The sequence below is a fragment of the Mesocricetus auratus genome, unplaced genomic scaffold (assembly GCF_017639785.1).
Source record: "Mesocricetus auratus isolate SY011 unplaced genomic scaffold, BCM_Maur_2.0 Super-Scaffold_100028, whole genome shotgun sequence".
Lineage (NCBI taxonomy): Eukaryota > Metazoa > Chordata > Mammalia > Rodentia > Cricetidae > Mesocricetus > Mesocricetus auratus.
This window is the reverse complement of record NW_024429209.1, coordinates 24414052-24441813: the sequence shown is the minus strand read 5'-3', so window position 1 is coordinate 24441813 and position 27762 is coordinate 24414052. Positions and strand designations below refer to the sequence as shown.

The 27762-nt window shown below is 50.1% G+C and overlaps 2 protein-coding genes across 6 annotated transcripts in view; both read right to left on the bottom strand.

Moving 5' to 3' along the window:
• The window catches only part of Col20a1 (collagen type XX alpha 1 chain), a 36978-nt gene extending 26580 nt beyond the window's left edge, over positions 1-10398 (bottom strand). Inside the window, exons 1-3 of the mRNA XM_040732659.1 lie at positions 7547-10398; positions 6062-6147; positions 3476-3586 (exon numbers count right to left, since the gene is read on the bottom strand). Of these exons, the coding sequence (XP_040588593.1) occupies positions 3476-3586; positions 6062-6137 (187 nt within the window). The 5' untranslated portion in view covers positions 6138-6147; positions 7547-10398. The remainder of the gene's footprint in view (positions 1-3475; positions 3587-6061; positions 6148-7546) is intronic.
• A 146-nt stretch (positions 10399-10544) lies between these two features.
• Positions 10545-26407, bottom strand: Arfgap1 (ADP ribosylation factor GTPase activating protein 1). 5 transcript variants are annotated; one of them, XM_040732654.1, is made up of 15 exons: positions 26258-26407; positions 25705-25981; positions 22512-22575; positions 22009-22118; positions 21566-21737; positions 20961-21061; positions 20135-20221; positions 19555-19651; positions 16723-16779; positions 15789-15821; positions 14919-14948; positions 13898-13954; positions 13409-13468; positions 12544-12620; positions 10545-12004 (listed from the first exon to the last, which is right to left on the bottom strand). In XM_040732654.1, the coding sequence occupies exons 3-15, from the start codon at positions 22569-22571 to the stop codon at positions 11668-11670; spliced, it is 1278 nt and encodes a 425-aa protein (XP_040588588.1). In that variant the 5' UTR covers positions 22572-22575; positions 25705-25981; positions 26258-26407; the 3' UTR covers positions 10545-11667. The 5 variants fall into 5 exon arrangements, with proteins under 5 accessions (XP_040588588.1, XP_040588590.1, XP_040588589.1 ...); XM_040732656.1 differs by lacking the exon at positions 13409-13468 and having other exon boundaries at positions 12544-12614; XM_040732655.1 differs by lacking the exon at positions 14919-14948.
• Positions 26408-27762: the final 1355 nt, after the last annotated feature.

The following is a 27762-nucleotide window of genomic DNA, read 5'->3' as shown; positions in this document are numbered from 1 at the left end:
ACCTTTAATTATATCACTTAAGAGGCAGAAACAGGCAGATTTCTGTGAGTTCAAGGCTAATGCTTTCTACATAAAAATCCCAGGCTGGCCAGGACTATACAATAAGACCTTGTCTCAAAAAAAAAAAAACCATATGATTCCAAAGGGACCCTATCTACGGATGGGTGGTGTGGCACTAGAAGAAGTGACCATAAAACAGAGCCTCGGGGTCTCAAACACCAGGGAATAAAAACACTTCCCACCTGGGAGGAACACACCACTGTTTTTGAAAAGCAGGCAGTCCCCCGACCTGTCCCACAGTAGGCAATGTCCAGGCAGGGAGGCACAAGCTAACATGCTTCTGTTGTTTATAATAACATGTTTTAGCTGCAGAAGATGGATTCCAACTGGCTGTGGTGGCACAGGCCTGAAGTCCAAACATTCAGTGGGCTGAGGCAGAAGAATTGGTGAGTTTAAGTCTAACCTGAACTATGTAGTGAGAGACTATTCTCAATTTAAAAGAAAAGAAAATCAGGCTAGGACATGAGCCCACCTTCACAGATGTAGACTAATGACCAACTACCGTACTGAAAACATGTTATGAGGTTTTAATATAGCTACAGAATTAGGATTCGTGAAGCAGGGTAGGTAGAGACGTGATGTTTGGTGGCTGCAACACCACGCATAATAGGTGACATAGCTATCAGGCTTGCCACATGTTTTATAAGGATGTGTGCTGCTGTGTCTAAGGTGGTCACCAGGAGATGAGGGGATAAGTGAGTAACTACCAAGCTCACAAAGACACGAACTCTTCACCTATACCTGCCAGCCAGTCTTTTTTTGTTTTTTTGGGTTTTGTTTTTTTGTTTTTTGAGACAGGGTTTCTCTGTATTGTCTAGGAAGCTGTCCTGGAACTCGCTTTGTAGACCAGGCTGGCCTCGAACTCACAGAGATCCACCTGCCTCTGCCTCCCGAGTGCTGGGATTAAAGGCATGCGCCACCAACGCCCAGCCAGCCAGTCTTAACTTTACAGTAAAAGTAGACACTGGATGCCATCTGCGGTACAGTAGAAACACTCATACCACTAGCAACAATCTTCACTAGCAAACACAGGCCAACTTGAACCTTACCAAAGACCAAGATCCCACTACCAATCTGCAGGAGACACAGGGGAGAGAGTGGCAAGTCACACAGCATCTCAAAGATGCTAGACAAGGACATGGGGATCTGGTTTCTCCTACAAGTAAATACCAAGGGGAAAGGAGAGAGGAAAAATTATGAGAGGTACAGGACTAGTAAAATGTATACCTCAGCCTGGCATGTGGTGCACACTTGGTGATCTCAGTACTTAGGAGGCTGAGTGAAGGAAATTGTGAGCACAAGGCCAAGGTGGGCTACACAGAAAGACCCCAATTCTGGGGGATGTTTATCCTAGTTTGGAGTCCTAATTAAGATTGCTTAATTGTAGAAGGTATTTACTGGGTGAGTTGCCAAGTTGTGGTTTTAATTTGGAGTCATACCAATGGCTCTTGAGCTGTGTTTGAGTCCTTGTTTCTTCAGGGTGAACAAATAGAGACAGAATTATATAATGTCTCAGATTTGCAGCTCAGGAGGTTGGTAAGGAGGGAAACAAAGATGGACTGGCCACATGTTGCCTGTGGAGCTTAGTGCCCAACACTAGGCTCCATCACACTGTGCTGCCTGCCTTCCAGGTGTTTAAATTTTTTTCATAAAGTCTTAGACCCAAATAAGAAGAGAGTAAAAGGGTAATAAAAGCATATCAAAAAGAAAACAAATTTGCAAAGTGTAGACTTAAAGTAAATTAATTACTTTGTTAAATAAAAATAGATAAAATGTTTCAACTAAAAGATAAAGATTGGGGTTGGAAAGATGGCAAACTATTAAGAGCATGCACTACTCTTGTAGAGGATGAAGTTCAGTTCACAGCCTAAATTGGGTAGCTTACAGATTCCTGTAACTCTAGACCCAGGAGCATCCATGTTGCACTCACTTACGTACACACGTACACACACACACACACACGCACACACACTTTAAAGATAGATTATCACACTGACTAAGAAGAATGCTCTGAGTCACTATCGGTTTAGAAGCTTCTCCAAAGAAAAACAAATTGTAAGAATGTAGATTTAGACTCAAATCAATTACTTTGTTATTGATTTTACTAGTATCATATATCTATTTTATTAGTATTCTATGAGATATCTTGCCTTTGTTGATTCACTTCATTTTATGTTCTTTTTTATTTCTATACTTTATTCTCTTTTCTATCATTTCCTTCTAATCTACCCGAATTTACTTTTATGTTTATTATAACTTAATATGGATGCTTAAATTCCTAGTTTTTCTTTTTTCCTGGGCCTCAATCACACCAAGGCCTCACCTAAGTTGGACAAGCACTGCCACTGATCTACATGCCCATCCCTACAATTTTCTCTTTTATAACTTACAGAGCTAAAGCTATTAGTCTTCCTCTAAGCCCCAGGGGGGACAAATTAAAGACATCGTCTATGTAGCTCAGATTGACCTTGAACGGGGGATCTTCTTGCCTCAGCCTCCCAAGAATCAGAATATAGGTGCAGCCTCACCACACCCAGCTTGTTTTAAGCCTTTCTTGTGTCATCATGACACTGTCCCTGTAACTGGAGGGTTAACTTCTCTCCCACATGCTCACTGAATGCAGGATCCAGGCCATCCTTAAAGCCCTAGGACTCATCCTAACGAGGGAGTCACCACTTCTTCAAAGCCTATGTCCTGAACAACGGTGTGTGCTCATGCTGGGTACAGAGGAATACAGGGGCCTCTCCAGCTGCATCTGCTCCATGTGATTGAGGCTGACAGAGGAAAGGAACATAGGAAATGCAGACGTGGCCTTGCCAGGGAATGGGAGCCACTGGATGGTGTGGAGAGATGCTGGCTGGAGTAGGCTCAGTGACCACATACTGACTATCAAGTGCCATTCCCATTGCTTTTCTCAGGTGGAAGCCTTGTTCCTGAAGACGTAAATGAAATGCACTGTTTTTCCCATCAAAGCTTTAAATGAGACAAAGGAGGTCCTGTCTTTAACAAAATTTATTTTAAAAAGGCATCTGGGAGGAAAAATAATTCCCTGTGCACCCTTCAGCATTTCTCTGAGATCCAAGTTTGTGCTCAAGGTTGCATCGTACCCTTGGAAGTTGTACTCTGTTAATCAACTACATTGCTTTAAGTTAGCCAGTCTGTAAGACTGCGGGACCCAGCTCTGACCACTCAGAGAGCAGTATGGACAAAAGCACAGTGGCGTCTCTGACTGGGTATGCTCGCTTGCTTGCCTGCTTAAGCTTGGCTATACACCATCCTGCAGAAGTAAAACTTCATGCTTTACCAAAATACTTTGGACTGTGTGGTCATTTTCTTGATATCCTAGACCCATTTCTAACAGTCCTGACAGAGGGAAGAGGAGAGGCAGCCTAGTAGGGAGACATGAGCTGCATACCTGCCATAGGTGTCACCTGCACCAAGTAGCCAAGACCGATTCCCTCTGCTTCCCTCCACTTCATCTGCAGCTGGTCCTCAGGCAGTACTGCCAACCGCAGACGGCCACTTACTGCAAAAACAGGACTGGAGGTTTGGATGCAAGACAGGCTTACCAGTGACCGACTGACCACCTCCTGCAACCAGAGGGAGGCCTCCCCTAAGAGGTTTGAAGGGACACAGCCCCACCCAGGTGTCTGAAGAATCTGTGGGGGAGAGCTGCTACATCCTTGAGAATTTTTGATGGTAAGGCTGCACTCCCTCCTTCAGCGGAAGGGAGTCTCATTCCACCCAAGGGAAGTTCCTGCTGCAGAGGAGGCTTGGATCAGCACTGTCTACCCTGTGGTGACTAGAAGTGCAAAGATAAAACAGCAGCTGCTGACCCACTGACCAGAGCCTTGGAAGATGCCTTGGGTCTTCCATTCTAGAGAAAGACTGTAGAAACAGCCATGCAGCTGAAGGCCCCTATCCCCTGCAACTGCCAAAGTCGTGCTAGGTTGATGCATTCCTTGTGGCAGACTGGGTAAAGGACCTCAGCTGGAGATGTGGTGATGACTGTCTGTTTTTATGCACACGGTGTGTCTGTGTGCACCTGTGCCTATATGTGGGCGTGTGTAGGATGCACACCAAGCCTCAGCCCTCATGCTAGTGATGGCGGTGTGATGGCTAGGATTATCAGCTTGACAGAATCTAAAAACACCTGAGATATCAGACGAGTATGCCTGCGGGGGCTTATCTTTATTTTGTAGACTGATGTTAACAATGTGGGAGGACACATTTTAATTATAGATGGAAACTATAGACTAAATGACACTGAGACAGTAAGTTGAGCACTAGCATGCATTAACTTCTCGTTGCTTTCTGATGGTGGATGCAATGTGACCAGCTGCTTCTAGCTCCTGCTGCCTTAACTTCCCCGCCATAAAGAACTGCACCTTGACCCATGAGCTAAATAAACCCTTTCTCCTGTCACAGCAACAGGAAAAGAAACCAAGATAGGATAATCCTGCCCTGGAAGAGGGGGAACCCGTGGTCACTGGGAAGGAGGCAGCAATGGAGTCTGTGCTGACCCCCCCCCCCAGAAAGCTTCCGGGCTCTGTGGTGCAGGCAGCTATTTTTGGGAAATGGGGACAGAGGCCTCCTCTAGTCTCCTCACCATGTGCTGGGGCACAGAGAGATGGGCAAAGGGTGAGGGTGTCTGGGACAGACACAATGGCCCATTCAGAATGAACTGTTTCCGGATGGACTTGGCTGCTGGCAGTGATCTACTGAAAGGCAGGAATGTGTCAGGATAAGGTGGGGGCTCTGACAGGCCAGCTGTGGACAGGGGCCCCCACTCTTGCTCATGAAGAGCCTTCTGTTTCTCCCCTCTCCCTGCAATGTGTTACAGGCTTTTAGAACTTCCCTCTCAGAGACAGCACAGACTCCCTAACCTCCCCTCCCTAACCCCTAACCTCAGCTGCACCTCCCAGCTGGTTGCTGGACATGTGGGCCCTGCCTCTTTGGTTGGCCTCTGAGACCCCAGCCCACCCCAGCCGTGCCAAGGGCTGAGGGGGCAGCTTGTCATGCTGAGACCTGAGGTGGGGGGGGCAACATATTTGTGGGTCTTGCAGAATCACTCTAAGCTGGTCATACAGCAAAGGCTTCCTTCTAATTGAAATCCCAGTCCGCAAGCCCACCTTGGGGTTCCTCTGTCTGAACAAAGGGAGCTGAGGGACCTTCCCATATGGCAGTCACCTCCCTGGATGGTGGACATGCTGGGAAATGAAGTCTGTTGGCTACAGGCCAACCTGAGTCGGACCCACCTACAGTGCAGTGGATAATAGAGGACAGGAAGAGATGGATGTTCTTAACTTGGATGAGGCTAGCCATTGATGTAACCCTAGAAACAGATTCAAATCTGTCAGGTGCCTTGAGGAACACACACATTGCCTCTGGGAGCTAGGTGTAGCCATGAGTGTGAAGGCTGTAGGGATACAGGAACTTGCCTTCCAGGGACCCACCTGAGACAGCAGGTCCACTGAAAGGAGTCTGGAACATGGACCCTCCCTCAAGTCCTGTGCACATCCCTTGGGGGTCATGGAAGAAACCAGGGGAACCTTTCCCAGGGAGAACAGCTTGAGTGGACCAGTAGGAAGGGACCAGATGGAAACTCTTGTCCCAAGACTTGTATAGAGAGGAGGGATGTACCACCTGTCTAAAACAGTGCAGGAAGGCCTTTTCTTCTTGGGGAGGAGGAGGCAGGAATCTTGCTTTCTATTAAGCTGTGTGTGTGTGTGTGTTGTCTGAGACCACACTGAACAGTTTACAGAACAACGAAGCAAAGCATTGGTACAGGATTACATTAGGGTATGCCCATAATCTTGAAAAAACCGAGGCAAAGAAGCCTCCCCAGGAAAGGCTGAAAGACCACAAGGCCAAAGGTCAAGGCAAAAGCTGAGAATGAGGGCTCCCTCCCTCTGATACCTTGCCTGTTGCTGCAACATCCCTTACAGAGAGGCATTTAATCTGAGGAAATGCCTGTTATGGAGTGGCATTGTCTCCTTACCTTGTCCCTGCCCCAGTGCCAAAGTGGCACCCAACATCCAGAGGCAGAAGTGGAGGCGGGAGCCTCGGGGGCTCATGGCGAGCAGCCTGCGGGAGGAGAGGTCACAGCCCTTCACCACTCGTTCATCTGTCTGTCCTCTCCATGACCAGAAAGCTAGTTTCTCCGTCCATTCCCATGGGCCAGCAGGGTGTCTCTACGTGTGTGGTGCCCAGAGGCCTACGACTTGTCATTATTGGAATGGTGACAGACACTGAGTGAGGATCTAAGACCAGCATGAAGCCATACTGGGACGTCCCACTGAACAAAGGACCCTTAGTTGCACAGCCTCCTTGTGTACTCCACAGTATCCTCTGCTGGCAACCAGTTCTCCTTGGGTAGGGCCCAGTGCAGCATGCTCGCCCATGCTCCTTCTGGTGCTCACATCCACAACAGACCCACACAGTGGGGTGTCGCCAAGAGTGGCGATACCTTGAAGCCCCAGCAGCCCCACATGGTGTCTGGGGTTGGCTTGGTTAGAATCCTACCATCAAGGTCTTCACATTGGGTGGCTTGCCCTCAAGCAAAGGAGACGTTTGAGACCAAATTCTGATTAGAGCAGAAGCAGGCAGTCACATCAGGGGGCACTGGGTAGGGATCAAAAGTTTTGGGAAACCTGGGAGACAATACCACTGCCCAGGGGTGGTATTTTGGAGGAGGGGCACAAACATGACCCAGTCTGGAATGTGTGAGCCTGAGGTGACCAGAGTCCTGAGGAATCCACTCCACTGAAGGAAGGACCTACAGCTGCACAGCTTCCCTGTATTCTCAAGGGCACCTTCTGCAAGGACTTCCGCTATCCCTGAGCAGGACCCAGATCTGCAGAGAGACTGCAGACTGATATAAATACCCTAGAGTAGTAGTTTTCAACCTGTGGGTCATGACCCCTGAGGGTTTTAACGGCCAGTTCACAGGGATGACCTACGACCATTGGAAAACATATATTTACATTATGATTCATAACAGTAGCCAAGTTAGTTACAAAGTATCAATGAAAATAATTTTATGGTTGAGGGGTCACCAGAAAACATGAGGAACTATATTAGGGGGTTGCAGCATTGGGAAGGTTGAGAACCACCATCCTAGAGTAGGTATGCATCCATGCAGGGAATTTAAACCAAGGCCTCAGTGCTGTGAACCACTGTCCCGTTGGTCTACAAGGTGCCACACAGATGTCCCTGACCTTCTGACTCATACTGAAGCCAGACCCCTTACTACCTCATGGCCAGGGTGGTCACAGCTGATACCAGCAGTGTCGCCTGAGACCCTCACAGGGTCCCCAGAACCTGCTCAGGTGTCCAGGCTGCACTTGGTCCCTCTGATTGTGAGGCCTCAGCACCTAGCCCAATCTTTCTGAAAGGTCAAAGTCACCCTCTAGTACAGCCCTGGGTGGATTCTCTGGTGGTCCCCTCACCCACCCAGCCCAGGGGCCATAGATGAGTTACTCACCTGCTCCGAGATAGTGCTCCCCTCTCCCCAATGCCTCTCGGCCCTCCCGATCCAGCCGTGCCCACTGCAAGGCTGGGGCTTATGAACGTCCCCCTTCCCTGACATCACTCGTCCCGCCCTTAAGTCCTCCCTTCTATCTGCTACTGCCTAGGGCGTGTTTCCAACAATGAGATGGTGGTCCCAGCACAAAGGACCCCATTTCGTGCCACGATGGGAATCCCACTAGGGGCAGTAGGGAACAGCCAAAAGCCTGTTCCACAGGCTTCTTGAGAACAAAGGCCAGCATGTGTGGCCCTGGGTGCTGAGTTGATAGCACTTGGGAGTCTCTGCTAGCCTATTTGGGGGAAGATCCACATAGATTCTACCCACCACTAGGGTTCATGATTTCTATTCCCTTCCTTCCTGTTTGCCCTAGAACCAGGCAGGTGTTTACCTGGAGCAGGCCCGTGCCTACACTGCTTACCACCTGGGATGCCCTTGCACTGTCTGCCTTCCTGAGCCACTCCAGAATTAATGGGCTAGGCAAGCTCTGCCCTCAGCAAAGCTCTTGGCAAGCTGGCCCAGCAGACTAGGCCTAGGAGAAAAGAGCCCCTGCTCCCACCTGAAGGCATGGCTTGTGAAGGCCTCCCATGGGACTAGTGCAGCCTCAACTTTGTTTTCAACTACACATTGGCTCCAACCCACCATATATCTTAGCCTGACCCAAGTTCTGCCTCCTAACTCTTACATCCACCCAGCCTGACCTCTAGCTTAGCCCCAGAGCCCAGCAGGATCCCAAAGCTGCAGAACCATCAGCCTTTCCTGTCTCACAGGACCCTGTGGGGCTCCCTACTGAGTTGCCCTGGGGATGGATAAGGGACTCACCCTGGGATATGTTCCTTGAACTGAATGACTTATATTCTACTTGGTCAGAGGTTATTCATGTCTGTGGGAACAGCAATTGCTAGGCACCTCCTCCATAGGTATTCTTCTCTGAGCTGAATCACCTCACCTGCAGGTTAGTTATGGCTGCCAATTATTCATCGTAGCCCCTCACATAATACCACCCTTGCCAGGTGACGAGGTGACAACCTGAGTTACACACAGCCTTGAGCAAACCTGGCCAATGACCAATACATAATCCAGGCAAGTGGGGCACAGCCTTCCTTATCAATGTTATGCCAAAAGCTCTAACCCTGGGTCCTTGCCCTGTTCCTAAGGACCCAAACAAATCCCACAACCTCAGATGAAGGCTCAGTGTCTGGAGACCTTCACTGAGGTCAGATGAAGGAGCTCATTCTGGTAATCTCTGGGTATGTGCATGTGTGGCTACAGCTTATAGGCACCCTGAAACAAACACTGTCATACATGCACTGACACCTCAGCACTCCCTGCACTGTGGTCCTCAGCTGGGCTACCCTGTATCTTCTCCTTCACACTGCCTGGTGACGCCCTGGAAGCTCTTAAACCAGAACAATGGCCCTGCTTCCCCTGTACCTAGCAATGGCATGTGTACACCCCACGCCCATGCTCTGGGATCTATGCCATAACCCATGCAAACCAAGCCAGAGCAGAGTGCCCTGGAGTCTGCTCATCTTTTTCCTGGACCACGGCTTGATAACAGGGGACCAGAAGATGTGACAACACAAGCCATCAAGTGTGTTGACTGGGAAACGGCTAGTGGACACTCAGAATATTATCAGCAGGGCTGACCCAAAGTGCCCTCTGGCCCAGCTGTTTGGGCAAGAAGTCTGGAGCAAAGCCTGACTTGAGAGACAGTTGCCCCTTTGGCGCCAGAGCCCATACTCCCCACAGCTAGCCAGAGGCCAAGACCAGTTTCAGCTAAGCACCAACTCCACTAAGGACACTTGATGGGAGACCATGCATCAGTATCAGCAAACCCCTGGACCTTTGGTGCTACGAGTGGACAAGACCCTCTGTAGGCCACTACTCATACAGGAGGCTCCACATTTCCCCACTAGACATCTCTTGGCCAAGGCCAGGATGATGGAAGGCAGAGGCAAACCACCACCTGCCCCCAAGAAGAATGTGGAGTCTCTGGATAACACTGCCCAGGAATGGCTACCTACCCAAGCCACAAGCTCAGGACCAGTCCAAGACAGCACCGCCTGATTCTCTCTCCTACCTTACAACCAGAGGCAGCCGGGTCACCTAGGTCCAGACTATCAACGTAAGTCTAACCAGGCCTATCCTCAAACCGTTGCCTCCTTGAAGCCCAGAAGTACCTGGCATGTTTGTGTACCTATACCCAAGGGGGAAGAGTCCTATAGGGTTTGTTTGTAGGATATACTCTGCCAAGTTCCCCATATACAGGCTCCAAAATCCAGCCAAAGGCTCTAGTACCTTGACATGGGCCTTACTTGCCGTTTCCTTCAGGAGGCTTGTACAAGTGATCTAGATGGAGGGCTCTGGGTTGTTAGAACAATCCTCAAGATTTGCAGTCCCTCTATTTACTGAACACAGTACCAGAGGAAACTGTAGGTATAGCGAGGGTCATTTCCCACTCCTAAAATGACCTGGAGCAGGCAGCTTCCCAGACCCACCAACAGATTTCATCCCCATTATGTCACCCTATATCCACGGACTCACGGTCTCTGCTCTGGGAATGTACCAGCACTCGGTATAGGTCTTTCCTCCATGCTCAGACTTCCATGGCTTTTGACCAACTTTCTATGTGCTCCCACAGATCCCATGGCTTCTCGCCCCATGTCTCTGACCTCTGATCTCATCTACCTGTGGTTGCTCTGCCAGTCACAAGTTCTGGGTATCTATCTCCCCTTGCTTTCCTAGCTCAGAGATGTTCTGTGACCCAACTGCCAAGCAGTATCCATGCCCACTTGAGGATAAAGCACCTACAAGGGCTCCCCAAACCTCAGGTCTATCAGTGCTGCAGAGAACCATGAATCCTCAAGGTGAACCAAGCACTGGAGCCTTAGGGTCCAGACAGCTCAACCCCAGGAGGTAGAAGCAAACATGACACACACAAACCACACAGAGCTTCAGGTCATGCACTGCTGGTCAAACTGAGGGTCAAGACAGGAGTGGGTTTAAGGAGACAGAGACCCAGCTGGGCTCTCCGGCCACAGCACACAGCAGTCATGGAATCCCGGGAGAGAAAGGCTGTCACAACAACCACTGATAGCACATGGGTCTCAACTGCAGTGTTCTACAAGGTCCACAGGGTGGGAGGAGGGGCAGTCTGGAGGGACAGCTGCATGCCGAGGAGACACGACCAAGTGTGCTCTGACCCTGAGCACCCTCAACAGGCAGGGAGAAGGCCTGGGCTGTCATACTCGTAGACACAATACATGGCAAAATACTAACAGATGCTCTGCCTAGAGGGGGGCTCCCCGTCAAGAGGCCCCAACCCTGACAGTGGCAGTTGGCCCCATAGCCCACCCGCCATGTTCAGGCTCCTCTGTACTGGGTGGGAGCGACAGATATGCTGAAAACACTCGCAGCCTCTTGGCTCCCCTTTCCTCATTTCTGAGCCGTCCAGGGCTGGCCAAGTTCAAGTCAGGTGTCCAGAGAGGGGCCGGAGCCCAAGCTGCCGTGTGTGGCCATCTGTGGAGTTTGTCCCATGAAACTGAGGGCTGGACAGGCTGATGCAGGAAAGGCAGAGGGTCACAAAGTGAGTTTCACAGCACAGGCCACAGGACGTGGACTTGGGTGAGGACGTCGGTGGCAGTGCGAGCTCCAGTATTGCTTTTGTCATTTCATTTCCAGCCTTAAGATTCCAGGCATTTTCTTCAAGGAAAAAAAAAAAAAGAACTAGAGCAAACCTTTCAAGTTTTAAAAGACACTTCAACAAAAGCAGACGTCTGGCTTGGCTGACACTGCACAGGACTGCAGTTCCAGGCTGTGTCAGGGCTGCAGAGATAGTGCCTGGGCCTCAAGAACCCAGAGTCTAGAAAGGCTGCTCAGAGGACCCAAGAGGCAGATGGATGACACGTCCCCTGAGGCCTAAGAGAAAGCCACCCCACACCAGGCAGGCAGCACCGACTCAAGTCCTGCCTGAGCCACTGTCTTCACACTGAGGTCAAATGAAGGAGGAACAAGAAGGGTAAAGTGCAAACACAGCCGTCTCCCAGCAGAGCTGGGGCCAAGGTGCAGCAAGGCTCCTACCAGTTCTGGTTGTCCCAGCCCTCATCAGTGGCCGTAGATGGGGCAGCCTTCTTGGTGGCCTTTGACCTTCCCTCCCCACTGGCTCCCTCCCAGCTCTCCCAGCCATCACTATTGCTGTTCTTGTTGTTGGATGCAGAACCTGAGCCCCAAACATCCCAGCTGTCCGAGCTCCTCCTCCCTGTTGAGGCATCTGCGTAGGTCCAGCTGTCACTGCTTGGAGACTTGGCCTTGGGGGGCTCAGAACTCCCGAAGGACTCCCAGAAGCTCTGGTCTATGGTGTTGTTCTGGGAGTTGTCTCCACTGCTGTTTTGGTAGCTGTGGCCCTCTAAGGGTCTATTATAGAGAGGAACAAATGCTCAGTAGTTATCACAGAAGCCGTCCAAGCTGCTCAGGTCTCAGGGGCTCTCTAGAACAAGACTCACCACTTCACAAGCCCAGCCTACATTTGATCAGGGCGTGGCTAATGCCTGCAACAGCTCCATGCTTCCTTTCTGGCTAGACCGGCTGCTGCCCTTTCAAGTGCTTGCTAGCCACCCTTATAGGGTCAGAGTACCCTACTAAGTGAGGGATCCTTTTCTTTGAGAGTTGACTTGGCCTTGGTAAGGTCCACCCTGGTGCTGAGGGCACAGAACTGTTAGAAGGGACTGAGTTCCTCCTGCTACCTCGATACATATTCCCAACCATCACCCGAACTGTAGGACATCTACTAGGGCACTGGGAAAGAGCATGCAGCCTTCTGCCCATGAGCCAGGGGCCCTGGGGGTGGGGGTCAAAGGGCAGTCACTTTGTCTCTAGTAAAGGACTATGTATACAACACTGGGCAGGGGATGCTAGGCCACGTCACCAGGGCCTGGGGCGGGGTCACGGCCTACCTGTCTGAAGTGTCCTCTGCTTTCCCCGAAAAGAAAGTAGTGACATCACGCCATCCCTTGCTGCCAACTCCCTGGACCTAGAAGGAGACATGAAAAGAAGCTGGGGCTCTGGCATGTGCTGCTCTTTTGAGAAGACCTGGGAAAAGCCTGGAGGAGTGTCATGGACAGATACAGACACACACATGTACACAGTAACAGCAGCAGTGCTGAAGCAACACTAGTTGTTGGCTGCTTAGTTAGATGCTCAGAGCATCTCTCTGCCTTCTCTGCAGAAGTAGCTCCTGTGTGGGCAAGACAATGCCACATGAGTAGCAAAAAGCATGGCCTTGTGCCAGGTGGTGGTAGTGCACATGCCTTTAGTCCCAGCGCTCAGGAGGCAGATCTCTGTGAGTTCAAGGCCAGTCTGATCTACAGAGTGAGTTCTAGAACAGCCAGAGCTACACACACACACACAAAGGCATGGCATTCCTAAAGTCACACTTAACACTTTGGAAGTACTCAAAAGTTTTGAGCCACCACAGGTGTTTACCACAGTGCAATGAAGGAGGTGTCCTACATTGCCACCACATTGGGAAATGATGACCCCACCCTTATTCCACCATGCTCTGAAGAGGTCACAGGACCAGCAACAGCTAACAATGGCATGAGCACTTACCAAGGGACAGGCCAACAGCAGCAAGACAGAAAAGAAACACAGGTTAGTGGCTGGCAAGTCCCCAGTAACCAAGCTGTTTCCATATTCCTCAAGCCCTCAGAAATCACAGGGCAGTGGCCACTGCCTCAGCTGGCCCAAGGCCCTGTGGGGCTCCAGAGTCTAGAATATGGAGACTGGCTTTGGCTGTACAAGTCAGCAGAGTAGCCCTACCTTGGATGCCAACTGAGAGACCCCACTGGACACATCATCAAAAATCCTTCCCTCCTTCACCTGTGCAATTTAAAGGGCACTGTTAGGAGGACTAAAGCTTCAGGGTGCAGAGACCTGTCACATTAAGTTCCCCAATTCCTACCAGGAGCCCATCCGGTAGCTTCCCAAGACCTCATCGCTAAGGAGGAACCTGTGCATTCCTGGAGAAGTTAACTGCTGTCCAGACTCCTGTTGTGAGGATGGGGACTACTGACTTCTCCCAGGGTTAATACCCTTCTGAAGATAAGTGTCACTGCCTGTGGCCAGGCCACTGGGGTAAACGGAAGGAAGAGCAAGTTCAGAGACACTCTTGGGAGCTAACTGGGGGGACTAAGGAGCCAGAGAAAATTATAGGTAAGATCTTGCTGATCCCCAATGTACCCATTTCCCCGGCCAATAAAGAGCCTCAGTGGTACACACAAGCACCTTAACCACTGGTGCCACCCATACCTTCTCCTGTGCAGGTTTGAGAACATTCTCATTCAGGCTGTGGCCCAACTCCGAAGCCTGTGGAAAGGGACACTATGTGAGCTTTACATGCAGCAACATCAGTTCCTGGACAGTAAGCAGGGGACAGCACAAGCTTTGCCAACAGGAAGGAAGGCAGTGGGATTATGGATACATGTGGGGAAGCAGGGTCGTAGAAGCGACACCAGAATGGAAGAAGAGCCAAGGCATGAAGGAAGCTCCCTCACAATGCTGGGAGCAGCTGGCCCTATCCCTCACAATGCTGGGGGCAGCTGGCCCTATCCCTCACAATACTGGGAGCAGCGCTGGCCCTGTCCCTCACAATGCTGGGGGCAGCGCTGGCCCTGTCCCTCACAATGCTGGGGGCAGCACTGGCACTGTCCCTCACAATGCTGGGAGCAGCGCTGGCCCTGTCCCTCACAATGCTGGGGGCAGCACTGGCACCAGTCCACAGTAAGGCGGACAGACAGGGCTGTGCTAACTGCAGGCCCCTCTTCATCCACTTCCTCAAGTAGGCACTGAGACTCACGTGGGAGAAAAGCCTATGTGCGAGACTGGATGGAAGGAGGAAAAAAGGGTAGGAGAAGTAGCAGATACAGCCTCTCCTGGTGCCACCACGGTAATGGCCATGAAGCTTTGAGCACCTTAAGAATATGACTTTCCGGGACCTTAACCTCAAAGCAAGACCAGATAAAAGGTTTGAAGGGGGATAATTCATTAACATAGGAAGGTGTGATTCCAGATGTTACCTGGTTTGGAATAATTAACCCATGAAATAAAAACTGAATTCAGAAGCCTTTCTATCCAGAGCCCACCAGGCCCAGACAACTGTGCTCAGGGAACACCAGGGCTATGGGCTATGGATCTTGGGAAGATGAGCTTCCAGCACCAGCAGGCCAGGAAGGTGACACTGGTGACCCAAACACAAAGGGAGATGAGCCAGGAGCAAAGCACATGCTTAGCAGACATGGGGCAGCATGCACCAGTAGAAACAGGGTTTTACCGGCTCTGAATGCTGCTTGTAACCCCAAAACTTGACCCAGTTGGCACGAAGGCAGTTGCAGAGAAAGAGCAGGTGGCGGGAGTCGCATTAGCAATGCCCCAAAATTTCGGAAAACACACCCCTCACCTTTCTCACAATTCAGCCCTTTCACCCTCAGCCGCCTGGTTGCTGGGCTTACGGTATTACCCTTTTATTACCTGCATCAGAACCACACTAATCCACACCAATCTACTTTGGACCTTGGCATCATTATTTCTCTGCTCTATATTTATCACAGTCTAAACTCCATGATATGCCTGAGGAGCCTGAGACCAACTCACACACTCTGAGGCTAAGTCAGGAAAGCTCTCTAAGGTGGATCACTAGGGATGCAGGACTGGGAAGCAGAAGTACATATGAACAGAGTGCTACAGGCCACAAGGACCTAAAATCCCGCCCACCTCACCACGGGGGACAGGACAGCCGACCAGAACTCTATGCATGGCAACTATTCTTATTCTCAGCTTGGAAGAAAAGTAAACTGCCAAGCCCTGACTGTCACTGCTGGCCACACAAACCAAGCTGCCAAGTGGGGATGCAGTGACACCTATCCAGCCAAACAGCCCAAGGTTGAGTGCCGGGGCCTAGACAATCCTTCCCATACAAGGCAGTTATGGCACCATGGTTTCATGTCTATTGGTGGCTGTGGCAGATGAGGAAGCCCTGAACACAGGAAGCACTGAGGTAGCACAGTGACACATGAGGACAAAGGAGGGCCTTCTTCACTAGGCCCTCAGACTCTGAGCATCCAGTCCAGGATGCTTCCAGACTCTGCATATGATATAAGACTAACAGGTTTTAAAGCAGAGAACAAAAGCTCCCCCCTTTTACCTTCTGACTTGCTTGGGATCCAAATTTTGTAGCCTAAAAGGGAAAAACAAAACCCAGCATTTTGTAGTCAAATTTCTTAACCCTGACCCAGAAGGCTTTATCTATATGGGGCCCAGGTGGAGTTAGTTCCAGAACACCCTCCTACCAAGTACCCAGGCTGTCAGCACCAACCTGGCAACAGCTCTCAGAGACCAGGTTGCTGTAGGGAGTCCTGGCTTAGCAGATGCTGTAACAAGCCCACAAACTGCTGTGGGTAAGGCATGTTTGGGCCCAGCAGCCACCCCTGCCCCTACTTGTTCAACATGTGGGCAGCATGGTCTCTCACTTACCTAGACATAAAGAACTGCTGACATCTGAGAAAAAGTAGGCCTGTGCACCGATGCCCAAGCTGGAAGGTAACTAGACCTTCCCTGGCACCGGTCTTTCTAGAGATGGACAGGAAGGGCAGATACAGTGGGCCAATACCATGGCCACACAGCCCAATCTTAGGCTGAAAGTCTACACTTTCTGGTTTCTTCCAGTGTTTGCCAGCTCATCGCCAGAGTCAGACATGCTGCCTATACAACACAGTCTATTCCAACAAGGACCCTCAAGTTCTCCTCTCATTTTAAGTAAAACCAAGGGAGGAACTAGACTATCCCAACACCACTCTCAAGACCCAAAGGCAAAAATTCAGGCACTGGTACCCGTCAGCTATTCACTAAGGACCGTGTCTGTCTCCAACCACATGAAGTCAAGTCAACTTCTGCAAGCAGTTTGTTATTGACACAAAAACAAACACCTTCTGCTACAGTAAGGGTTCCTGGGCCATCCTGCAGTAGACAAGGCCCATGCTTGTCTGCTGGAACGGTGAAGACCAGTGTGTGGAAGGACCCTGGGACCCTTCTCCCAGGACTCTGGGCCAGTGGTAGACAGCGTGCACCCAGTTACTTACACCCTCCTTCGCCGCAGAAGCAAACTTGCTCGCCCCAGTGGTAAAACTGCTCCAGCCCTGAGAAGACAACAGAGAATGTTGGAGCATGGCTTTTCTAGACCCTGTACATGCCACACTCTTGACACAACGGCAAAGCAGGGCTCCACAGAAGGCACTTCAAACACTTCTACAGCTTGTGACCAGTCATAGGCAGCCCAGTGCTGTAGTATCCACACTCCCCTTGCCAGCTGCTGCACACGGCACACTTCAGTACTGCCCTTCCCAAGAGGAAGGACTAAAACGCCAACCACAGCACAGGAAGGCTACCAGGGCTCTTGGGCAGAGGTAAAGGGTGTCGGCAGAGCTGTGCTCACTTCTTTCCTTACTCCTTCCCGCCTTCCAGAGGAACAGATGGTGATGGGCAAAGGCTTTCCTCTAAATTCAAAGTTAAAGCTACTTCAATATAAAACACCCCCCTTAGACCAAAACTGGCTTTTGTCCCCCCAAGATAGTGCAGAGGAACCAATATACTTTAAGAGACATCTATAATCACTGGTGTTCCTTAGAAAAGGTCATCAGGGGCTGGAGAGATGGCTCAGAGGTTAAGAGCACTGCCTGTCTGTCAGGAAAACGGGAATCAGTCTACCACAAGATCCAGCAATTCCACTTAGGCATATACCCAAAAGATGCACATTCATACAATAAGGACATCTGTTCAACTATGCTCATAGCAGCATTATATGTAATATCCAGAACCTGGAAACAACCTAGATGCCCCTCAGCTGAAGAGTGGATAGAGAAAATATGGTACATTTGCACAATGAAGTACTACTCGATGGAAAAAAACCAATGGAATCTTGAAATTCGCAGGCAAATGGATGACATTAGAAGAAACCATCCTGAGTGAGGTAACCCAGTCATAAAAAGATAAACATGGTATGTACTCACTCATATATGAATTTTAGACATGGAGCAGGGGATTGTCAGCCTACAATCCCACCACCAGAGTCAGGGAAACAGGGAGGATCCTAAGAGAGATATGCATGGTACCCAGAGAAGGGGAATGGGACAGGATCCCCTGAGCTGATTGGGAACATGGGGGGAGGTGATGGGGAAGTCCTGTGTGTATGTCAATAAAGCACTATTGGCCAACAACGAAGCAAGACAGGTGGGACTAGGAGTCCAGGAGGACTTTGGGTAGGAGAAACACAGGGAGTCAAGATGTAACCGCCATAGGGGTAAATACTTAAGTCAGAGATAGCCAATAAGAAACAAGCAAGGCCAACAGCTTCATAATTAATACAGCGTCTTGTGTGTTATTTGGGGACTACAACGCGGCAGAGCCCAGGCGACTGGCGGGGGGGGGACCAATGCGGCTGGCAAGGAAAAGTCTTCTCTTTACAGGGAGGGGAAAGGGAGCTGGAAAAAGAGAGGAGGAAAAGAGGAGGGAAGAGGAGGGCATGGGGGAGCAGGAAGATTTAGTTGGGGGAAGAATAGAGAGCAGGATGAGAGATACCATAATAGAGAGAGCCACTATAGGTTTGAGGAGAGATATGGCACTAGTGAGATTTCCAGAGATCTACAAGGATGACACCAACAGGCAATCTAAGTAATAGTGGAGATCTGCCTGCCTCTGCCTCCCCAGTGCTGGAATTAAAGGTGTGTCCTACCACGTCTGACCTATTCCCTCCTCTTTTCACTTGCAGCATCCAGGAATGGATGTATAACCTGGCACTTAGCAGCAGCCCCTGCCGGCCCTTCCGGGTGCTTGCATTTATGATTACTACAGAACACAACACCGCAAAGAACAAAAGTAGCTTTAAAAATATTAATTTCTGGAGGAGCGATAATATGAACAAAGGAGTCAAGACCATGATGGGGAAACCCACAGAATCAGCTGACCCGAGCTAGTGAGAGGTCAATGACTCAGGTCTGACAAATGGGGAACCTCCATAAGACCAAACTAGACTCCCTTAATATAGGTGACAATGGTGGGGCTGGGACAATATGTAAGGCCACTGGCAGTGGGTCCAAGACCTAACTCTAATGCACAAACTGACTTAGTGGAGCTCATTCTATATGGAGAGATACCTTGCTCAGCCTAGACACAGGGGTGTGGGGGATGGGGAGGTGCCTTGGTCCTGCCTCAAGGAGATAATGGGACAGACTTAGTAGACTACCTAGGGGAGGTCTTACCCTCCCTTGAGGAGCAGATGGGAGGTTGGGTGGGAGTGGAGGAAGTTGGGGGAGCAGGAGGAGAGGAGGGAGGGGAACTGGGATTGGAATATAAAAAATAAATTAGTTTAAAAAAATATTAGCTTCCTAGAAAAAGCAAGCCTAAGATGCCATGCCCCGAGGTTCTGACCTGGAGCTTCCAAGCTGCCCTGAAAGCAGACAAACTGCCCCCAACCCAGCACCACACCCCAGCAGAATGTCAGAACCTTGGGCAGCTTCTGCTCGGGGCCTCACTCCCTGAGTCAGCCTACCCAGCACAGGCCAGAAGGCTGGGTCGGTCTTCTGCTGAACTCAGGACACAACCTGGAGATGAGAAGTACACAGGCTCCATGGAAAACTTAGTGCTTTGAGGAAATCTACTCTGGTAAATTTGAAATACATCTCTATGGCCAGATTAAGCAAGTGGCTGAACACATTTGGGATATTAATAAAAGACCATCGTTTTCATAAAGAACCATTCACTGAAGGTAAACAAGAAAGGGCCTTTAATCAGATCAAAGGGTCTATGCCCCAGAACTACCCACTCTATCCACGAAGGGTCCTCCTTGTCCTGGCACTGGACAACCCTCTGGCTATGCCTGCCACAGGAGGCACTCTACTGAACCTAGGTCTCCTTACCGAGTACAGGGACGACATGGCATTGTTGAGGAAGTCGTCTTCTCTCTTCTGAGGTGGCACTGTGTTTCCAAACCCCACGTATCGATTCTCCTGAGCTCTGAAAAATCAACATAGACATCACTAGCCACACCATGAACTCTGCCACTCCTCAACAGTGATGCTGGCCACCAGGAGAGGTGCCTCATCCCTCTCAGAGGACACACTGCATTCTGGACAATGGGCACAGGAGCTATATAGATACTTTCTGTCACACGACCTGAGGGTCCCCAGCAAGACCCAACCCCAATAAGTGGGGTTACTGGAAAGCGCCATTTACAGGCCAGGCAGATTCCAGGAAGAAAATGCATCATCTTTAATATTGGGTTTTCTCCACATTCAAAACCTCCATTAGACCTGGCCCATCTTGGGGTTTGCCGTACGTGGACTCTGGATCACACACACTGTGGACATATACAGAAGGAGCAGGCCCAGCTTACCCTACAAGAAAGAGGCCCAACCCAATGGCGTAAACCCCTGCAGGGTGGCCTGTCAAAGCTGCCCTTAGCTGCTTGCTTGCTATTCCTGGCTTAAGAGGCCTTACCCCTGATAGGAGCCCAGGTCATCATTCAGCCAGTCTTCAAAAGCCTTGTCGCCAGAGGCAGTCACATTCTGTGGCTGACCAGAGGGTCTGAAACAGACAGTTAAAGGCCAGTAAGGCCTTGACAATACCAGACGAAACCACACAGTCTTTGTGATGAGGACCTTACATCTCATATATGGGGTCAAGCAGCAACCAGCTCTGACCCATAGGATGCTCAGGCATAAAGTCCAGTGGTTCTCTGCCCAGTTAACAGCAGCTGACAGTGAATTCTACACTTGCCAGGGTTGAGACCTGGGAAATAAGACTGAAGCCACCAGCAGCGCTAGGAGCTTCTGATTAAGTTCTGTAGATGTGCCGTCATTCAGTGTACACAGTCATCTCTTGGGCCTCACCTGTCTTACACCAGCCTCCAGGGGGGACACTCTTCACAGTGGAACCTGGTGTGCACAACAGGGATCTGTACCATCTTGGGGCCTAAACTATGGTATGACCAACAGCTCACAGAGGAGTGACCACATGCCATAAACACACAACCACATCCCTAAAGGCACTGTTCATAGTGTTGTATGGTACACCTGCAAGGAGAGGGAGGAACCAACCCTCCTGCAGAACAGGGCAAGACGCTACTTCCTATTTGAGGTAAATTTTTATTACAAGTTTGCACTGTTTCAGAAATGTTAAAAGGCTACTTTTCACTGACTTCTGGGAATAGCTCACAATCGGAGCTGTTTTTAACAAGTGGAAGAAATGAGGTTTCTATGGGAATCCTAAGCTACCACTAATGTGAGGTGAAGTCGAGATCTGACCAGCAGGTCAGAGGAGCTACCGGTGGGCAGTGGGTTGCAGCATCTTGGGCTGAGGTGGGGTCCAGTTCTGGGCAGGCGATGACTCCAGAGACCACTCTCTACCTTCTGCCAAAGTAGCCACCTGACAAGATGACACAACATATAAGGAGATATACCATGTACTCAAGCACATCCAACCCTACAAGTTAGTACCACAAAGCCATGAACAAAGGCTCTTATGACGATGAGAGTGCCAGCGAGTTACTGGCCACTATGGTTGCAATTTAAATGCCCGGGACTCATTAATTTGAACCCCCCCCCCCGCCGCCGCATGTGCCCCAAATCTGAGGAAGGCCAAATTTTCAGAGGGTCTGCTAATGAGCTAATCTAAGGCACTATGATCACTGTTCCTTTCCTCCCTTTAATTATAGGTCATTTGTGTTTCCTGTGGGCAAGAAGAGCCTTCCCTAGATTTAGTAAAGGCCACTTATCCTTGTCTGTTCTTGGACAGTGCATGGCCCCCACAGATGTTCAAAGTGACAAAAAAAGCCTGCCTCCATAAGACAATAAAACCACATCTGGCCACTGTGGAAGCGTGTGCCATGCACTCGCCTCTGTGTGTGAAGCAAGCCAATTCAGTCCTTACCTTATCCCTAAAGAGTGCTGCGGCTCTGCTGCTGTACTTGTCCTGCAAGGACCAGTTAGGCTCAAAGTCCTCCTGGGCCTCCAGGAACTCTCGGAACTTAGCATTCCCACCAACCTTCATCTTCTCAAGCTCGATGTCCTTCCATTTGTCCATTGTCACTGAGCGCACAAAGCTGGAAACCACATGTCTGATCTGATCACCAAGTATTAGGGGCCCCAAGTAGCTTCCCAACCCAAGATCACGTCCTGAGCTAGACACAGGTGCTTCTAGTATTGAGGCAGAAGCCAGAAGAAGCTGGTGTTAGTGGAGTGAGGACCACCTAACAAGGTGGAGGACTGTTCCCTCACATCCTGTCAGACAGGGGTTTGAGCAGCAGGCCCCACAACATGGATAGTAGGACGGAAGCAGAATGTGCAGGAGCTGAGTGGCAGGAAGACACTGACCTGAGGTGCACCCCAAGCCCACGGTGTCTCCCAGAGCATTCCAGGCAGATCCAGATGCCGTAAGTCACGCTGACCCACTGAGGATTGAATGCACCACACTCAAAGCAAACCTGCAAAGGGGAGCCACACGCAACTCACCAAAGATGCTCCAAAAATATTCAGAAGAGGAATGCCCCACATGGGCAAAGACTGGACTAAAGAGAGCTAGTGCCAATAAGCCCAACAGGTGGCTCAAAGGATGTGGGTTCAGGACAAAGGGGGAGGTGGCATGAAGATAAAGAACCTCTCATGAGAAAAATGTTCAGGAAGGAGACCAAGCACCCTCAGCACAACCTGAGCAGTATGACAGACGTCCCACACCCTACAGCCACACAAGTGAGCACCAGCGACAGCTCCCCTGTGACATGATCAGCCCCTCCAAGGAGGGACACATAACAGTAGCTGCATCTTACACCAAGACATCCACCTGCCCACCCAAGCCCAGCCCACAGGTTCACACTCACATTGTTCTCATCCTGTGCCCTGACTTCTTTAAGCACTTTTCTGGTTCTTGGACTGGCCATGGCTCTGCAAGGAGGAAAGCAAACCCTTACAATGGCTTACTATGCAAGAAAGAAAATGACTCGGTCGTGCAACAGCACTAGAGATGACGTCGTAAGATCTGCCACAAAGCTGCTCTGGTTTGACAGTGGTAGTCCTGCACAGTCCGGGAGCCACTTACCAAGGAGGCACTTCACATGGGGGGAGGGAATGCCATGAAGTACGAGTTCAGCTACTACGTGCCTGATAAAAAAGTTCTGTCATTTGGTGATAAAACTCACAAGGAGTTGACTTTACAAAACACATGAAGATTGGCTGCTAAATCTGTTTCCCTACTAAGAAGGGCAACTCAGTGGTGGAAAAGAGCATTTCTCACTTCCTACCTCCCTACCAGCTCTCCCAGCTGGTGCAGGAAGCCCTGAGGCTGCAACAAAGGGCAAGGAAGTACTCCTCGAAATGGTGTGAGTCTGTGAGATAATACAGCCACAGGACACATTAACGACCAGGCCACCCGCACAGAGCCTTTGGTGGGAACAGCAGTAAGGCTTGGCTGAAGAGAAAAAGCTCATTTCCTTTTTTAATATTCCCTTCCTTTCTTCTGTCTGTTTGTGCCTGTCCATCCACATGTATACCTGTGTACACACACATTGAGACCACAGGTTACAGGCTGTGTTCCTCAGATTTCCATCCTGTTCCTTTGGGTACTGAACTTGGAGCTCCACTGGAAACAAGCTCCCACAATCTTCCAGTTCCCATCCTCCAAGGTTGGGGTTATAGACATGTGCAGCCATGCCTGGCTTTTATGTAGGTACTGGAGATTTGAACTCAGATCCTCACACATATTATAGAAAGTGCTCTTATCCCCTGGACTGTCTCCTTAGCCTCTATTCTTTTCTTCATATTGGCCAGTTTCGGCAATGATTAACTTTAGCTAGTGGGGTCCATTTAATTCAGGACTGGGAAAATAATACAAAAGGAACACTGTGCCAACCACAAGGCTGGACATAAATAATCCCAGTGTTAATGCACACACCAGCACTGAGGATACTGGAGGCAGAACCTGGGCCTCTAGCCATCCCCCTTGCTAGCCTACCAGTCAGGTGTGGTCTTTCCAGAACTCACCCATCCCAATAGTCATGCTGTTTCCTCTAATTCACAGGGCAACACACGTAAAACAAACAGACAAACAAAACTGGTAAGTCCTCTGACAGAAGCTATAGGTTTTCGGTGTTACACCTTGCTATTTACTTACTGTTAGGCTGAAAACAACCATTTTCTACTCATGTGGATCACACAAAAAAATACCAAACAGAAAGCCTCTGTTCTAAATACTATATTTCATTTTGAATAAATCTGAAGAAATATGGTGTTCGGTAAAGAGGATCTTGACTCCCGACCCACCAATTCTCCTGAATCTTGAAATGTCTGTCTTTCAGCATGACTAGGATCCCCTTCTGCCCGATGTCACGAAATACTTGTTTTCTGTAACTGTTTGAAACTAAGTCCTAGCTCACTCTGGCTTCTTTCCACTGTGTTAACTACATGTTAGAATGGCATCCTAAAGCCACGAACACACAAATGCAGACTCCTGCAATGTGGGATGCAGGCCCTGGCATGACTCATTCAGGCAGAACAGTTAGCACCCCAGGCATCCACTCATGCACACCCCCAGACAGTTCAGAGCTTTTAGAGAGACACCGGAAGATCTGAGTCCACAGATCCCTCTGCATTCTTCTCCGGCAGCTACATGAACAGCCATCACCAACCAAGACCAGTGCAGGTTTCTATACTCAGCCCCAATATCCAAAGCACTGAGCCTGCCAGAACTACACAAAGGATGCAAACAAAGGCAAGAAGTCAGCATCTCACCAGACTACGCTGAAGTTCTGACTGTGTAAAATAGAGCAGAAGGACAATCACAGCTATGGGGGGCTTGGGGGGAAAGTAGATGATTCGGCTTGGGCTTTCTTTGTTTTTGAGACAGGGTCTTTCTATATTCCCCTAGCTGTCCTGGAACTCACTATGCAGCCTAGGTTGGGCTCAAGCTCACAGAGACCCACCCGCCTCTGCTTCCCAAGTGCTGGGATTAAAGGTGTGCGCCACCATGCCTGGCTTGGCTTGGATTTAAGGGACTGTCCTGTCTGGCAAACTTTGGGTACTGGTGAGTAATCACTTAACTAAATGTTGTTTAGTAACATGGAAACACGTTCCTCACTTTCATGGGCCTAAATACAGACCCAAATCTTTAAAAAAACAAACAAACAAACAAACAAACAAACAGCCAGGCGGTGGTGGCGCACGCCTTTAATCCCAGCACTCGGGAGGCAGAGGCAGGTGGATCTCTGTGAGTTCGAGGCCGGGCTGGACAGACAACCTCCAAAACAATACAGAGAAACCCTGCCTCGTAAAACCAAATAAAAACAAACAAACAAACAAACAAAATTCTAACTTGGGTGTGTATAGCATGTCCACAGTACATGCCTAGAAGTCTAGAAGGTGAGAGTCAGCCATTTCCTCCACGTGAGTTCCAAGGATCAAATTCAGGTGGTCAGTCTTGGTGGCATCCATCTCACCCACCCCTAAGAAGTCTTAACAGCTGAAATCATAAAATGACCAAAAACAAAAAACAAAAAAAGAACCTCTTCCTTCAAGTAGACATAACCAGTAAATACTGAGCAAATAAGGGTATTTTCAGGCTTTACTAAGCTCCACATCACACTACAGAGCATTTGGTTCTTAAACTGGGACGTGATCAATCTCTGAGGTCAAGAGGGACATTTGGGAACATAGCTTGGCCCTAAGGCTACATACACTGTGGGTGACAAGGAGAAGTACTGTCTTTCTCAGAACAGCACACAAAGAACCCATGTCTAAGCTACGCCTCCTCGCTCTGAAGAACTGGTAGTTTTGGAGCATTCCCTTGCCCGGGACCACAGGTAGGGCTCCAATGCTGCAAACACAGCGCAGCAGAAATACGAAGCCTGAAACGGTGGATTATTTCTGACCTGTGGTGCCTTAAGAAGACAAACATAAGCACATCCTTTCTAGTGAAACCGAGAAAAGGTTTAGAAGCCTGGTCCTTTGGGGGATTTTTTTGATGGTTAGGTTTCTATTTATTTATTTTTTTTCTTCTTCTTCCTTCTGCAGGGTACTCACTTCAAAGGCCAAGAAGGTGCTATCTCAACCAGCTGAGGCTAGGGAGTCTGGCTTCCCGGCACCTCTGGGCAGAATCTTCTTTTGAAGTGATGAGCCCTTTTCCCGGCCAACTGGGCTGTGCAGAGAGGCCACGTAGCTCCGCGAAACCGTGAAGAGCAGCAGGCTCAGGGGCCGAGGGGTCTGGACGGCGGCGGCGGCGGCGGCGGCGGCGAGGAGGAGGTCCGCTCGCGATGGGGCCGCCGCTGGGGACCGAGAAGGGCAGCCGCACACTGGGATCCTGGAGTTTGGGGGTCCGAGGAACGGGAACGTTACGGGTCGGAAGCCTGGGGAGTCCGGGGCCAGGAAGCTAGGGAATGGGAGGGACGGGGAGGAGGCGGGGGCCGTGGAGTCAGGGCTGAAGACTGGGGGTGTCGGACAGTCGGGGTGCTAGGGGACCAGGGCCTAGGCCCGCAGCACCGAGGGTTAGAGGACCAGGGACTGGGTAAGGTGAGAACAGGAAGGTCAAGGAACGGAGGGTCCGCGGGTCCCCGGGGTGTCCCGGCTACGAGCTCACCTGCTGCCCTCCTGGGGTCCGGTCGGCCAGAGTTGCCAAGCTGGACTGGGTGTCCCGAGTCCCCCTCACCAGCCGCCAGCAGCTTCCGGCTACGTCGCGCTTCGAAAGGACTCCTGGGAGGCCTGCGAGGCGTTACTTCCGCCTCCTGCGCGCGAGCCCCGAAGCGCGCCGGTCTTCCGGTCTGTCCAGATCTTGGGCCGCGCGCCGAGTTTGCGGGGTTGCTCCGGCGCGGGATGTGCCGCCTGGCAACGCGGAGAGGGTGGGATCCACGGTGCCGACCCAGGCTGAACCCGAGCAGAGGACCCGGGGTTTAAAATAGACTTGGCGCCAGCTGTTCTGGTCAAATCACTGGAGTTAATTGCTGGTGGTTTTTTTGTTTGTTTGTTTTGTTTTGCGTTTGCTTTGGGCCTCTCTGTGCCACGCATTCCTTCCGCACCGGGTGCTTGGCTTTCTTTATGTTTTTATTTTTCGAGATAAGGGTTTCTCTGTAACCTTGGCTGTCAGCCTGACCTCGAACTAGAGATCCGACCGCTGGGATTTAAAGGCATCCGCCATCCCCGCCCGGCTCGCGTTAGCCCTTCAGATTGACGAAACGTTAATGTTTTTATTGAGGTCAAACCAAACCCACCTGCATCGTACCAACATAGGGTTGGTACCGTGTACCACCATCAGTGACAATGCGTCCCTTCTTACCTCTACTGTTGGGAGTTTCTGTCACAGATTCAGAACTTTGTATATAAATAGAATTACGAAAAATGTGGTCTTAGATGACTTATCCACAACCTGATTTTTGTGATTTTTTAGACTGGCTCTCAACGCTGTAGCCCAGTTTAGCCTGGAACACAAGGTAGGCTTCTGCCTCCTGGGTTCTGGAATTACGGGCTTGAGACACCTCACCCGGCCTCATAGAATGGTGTCTTTGGTTTCTTGAGACAGACTCTCACTACGTAGACCGGGATGTTCACAGATAACCTACCCTCTGCAGGCTCATCCAATGGCCAAATACAGGGGACAGGAAGCTCCTTAAGACTGAAATTAAGCTAGATATGATGACTTAACCTTCCACCTCCTGTATACTTAGACACATATCACCAATGCCGCTGGAATCTTGGGTAAGGGTCTTGTGACTCCTCTCTTCCATCATTGGGCTGCTCTGTTTATTTTGTTGATCTGGCTGAGGGCCACAGTCTTCTGGAGGCCACCATGGTGGTTCTCCTCCATAACTGTGATGATCATGTCATGCCCACATGACACTGCAATATAAATAACAGAGGAGTAGGTAGGGCCTTGAGTGCAGACCCTCAGTGACGTGGGCCAGCGTGGTCCAGAGGGCCTGGTGGCTGCCAGCAAGGGTAGCAGGATCACCTGAGGAAACATCTAGAGCTACACAGGGCTCGTGAGGTGTGTTGGAGTCCATTTTGCAAATGTAAGGTTGTACACGTATGTACATGCTATAAACATGTACATGTATGCTTGTATGTGTGTGTGTGTATGTGGAGTGTGGG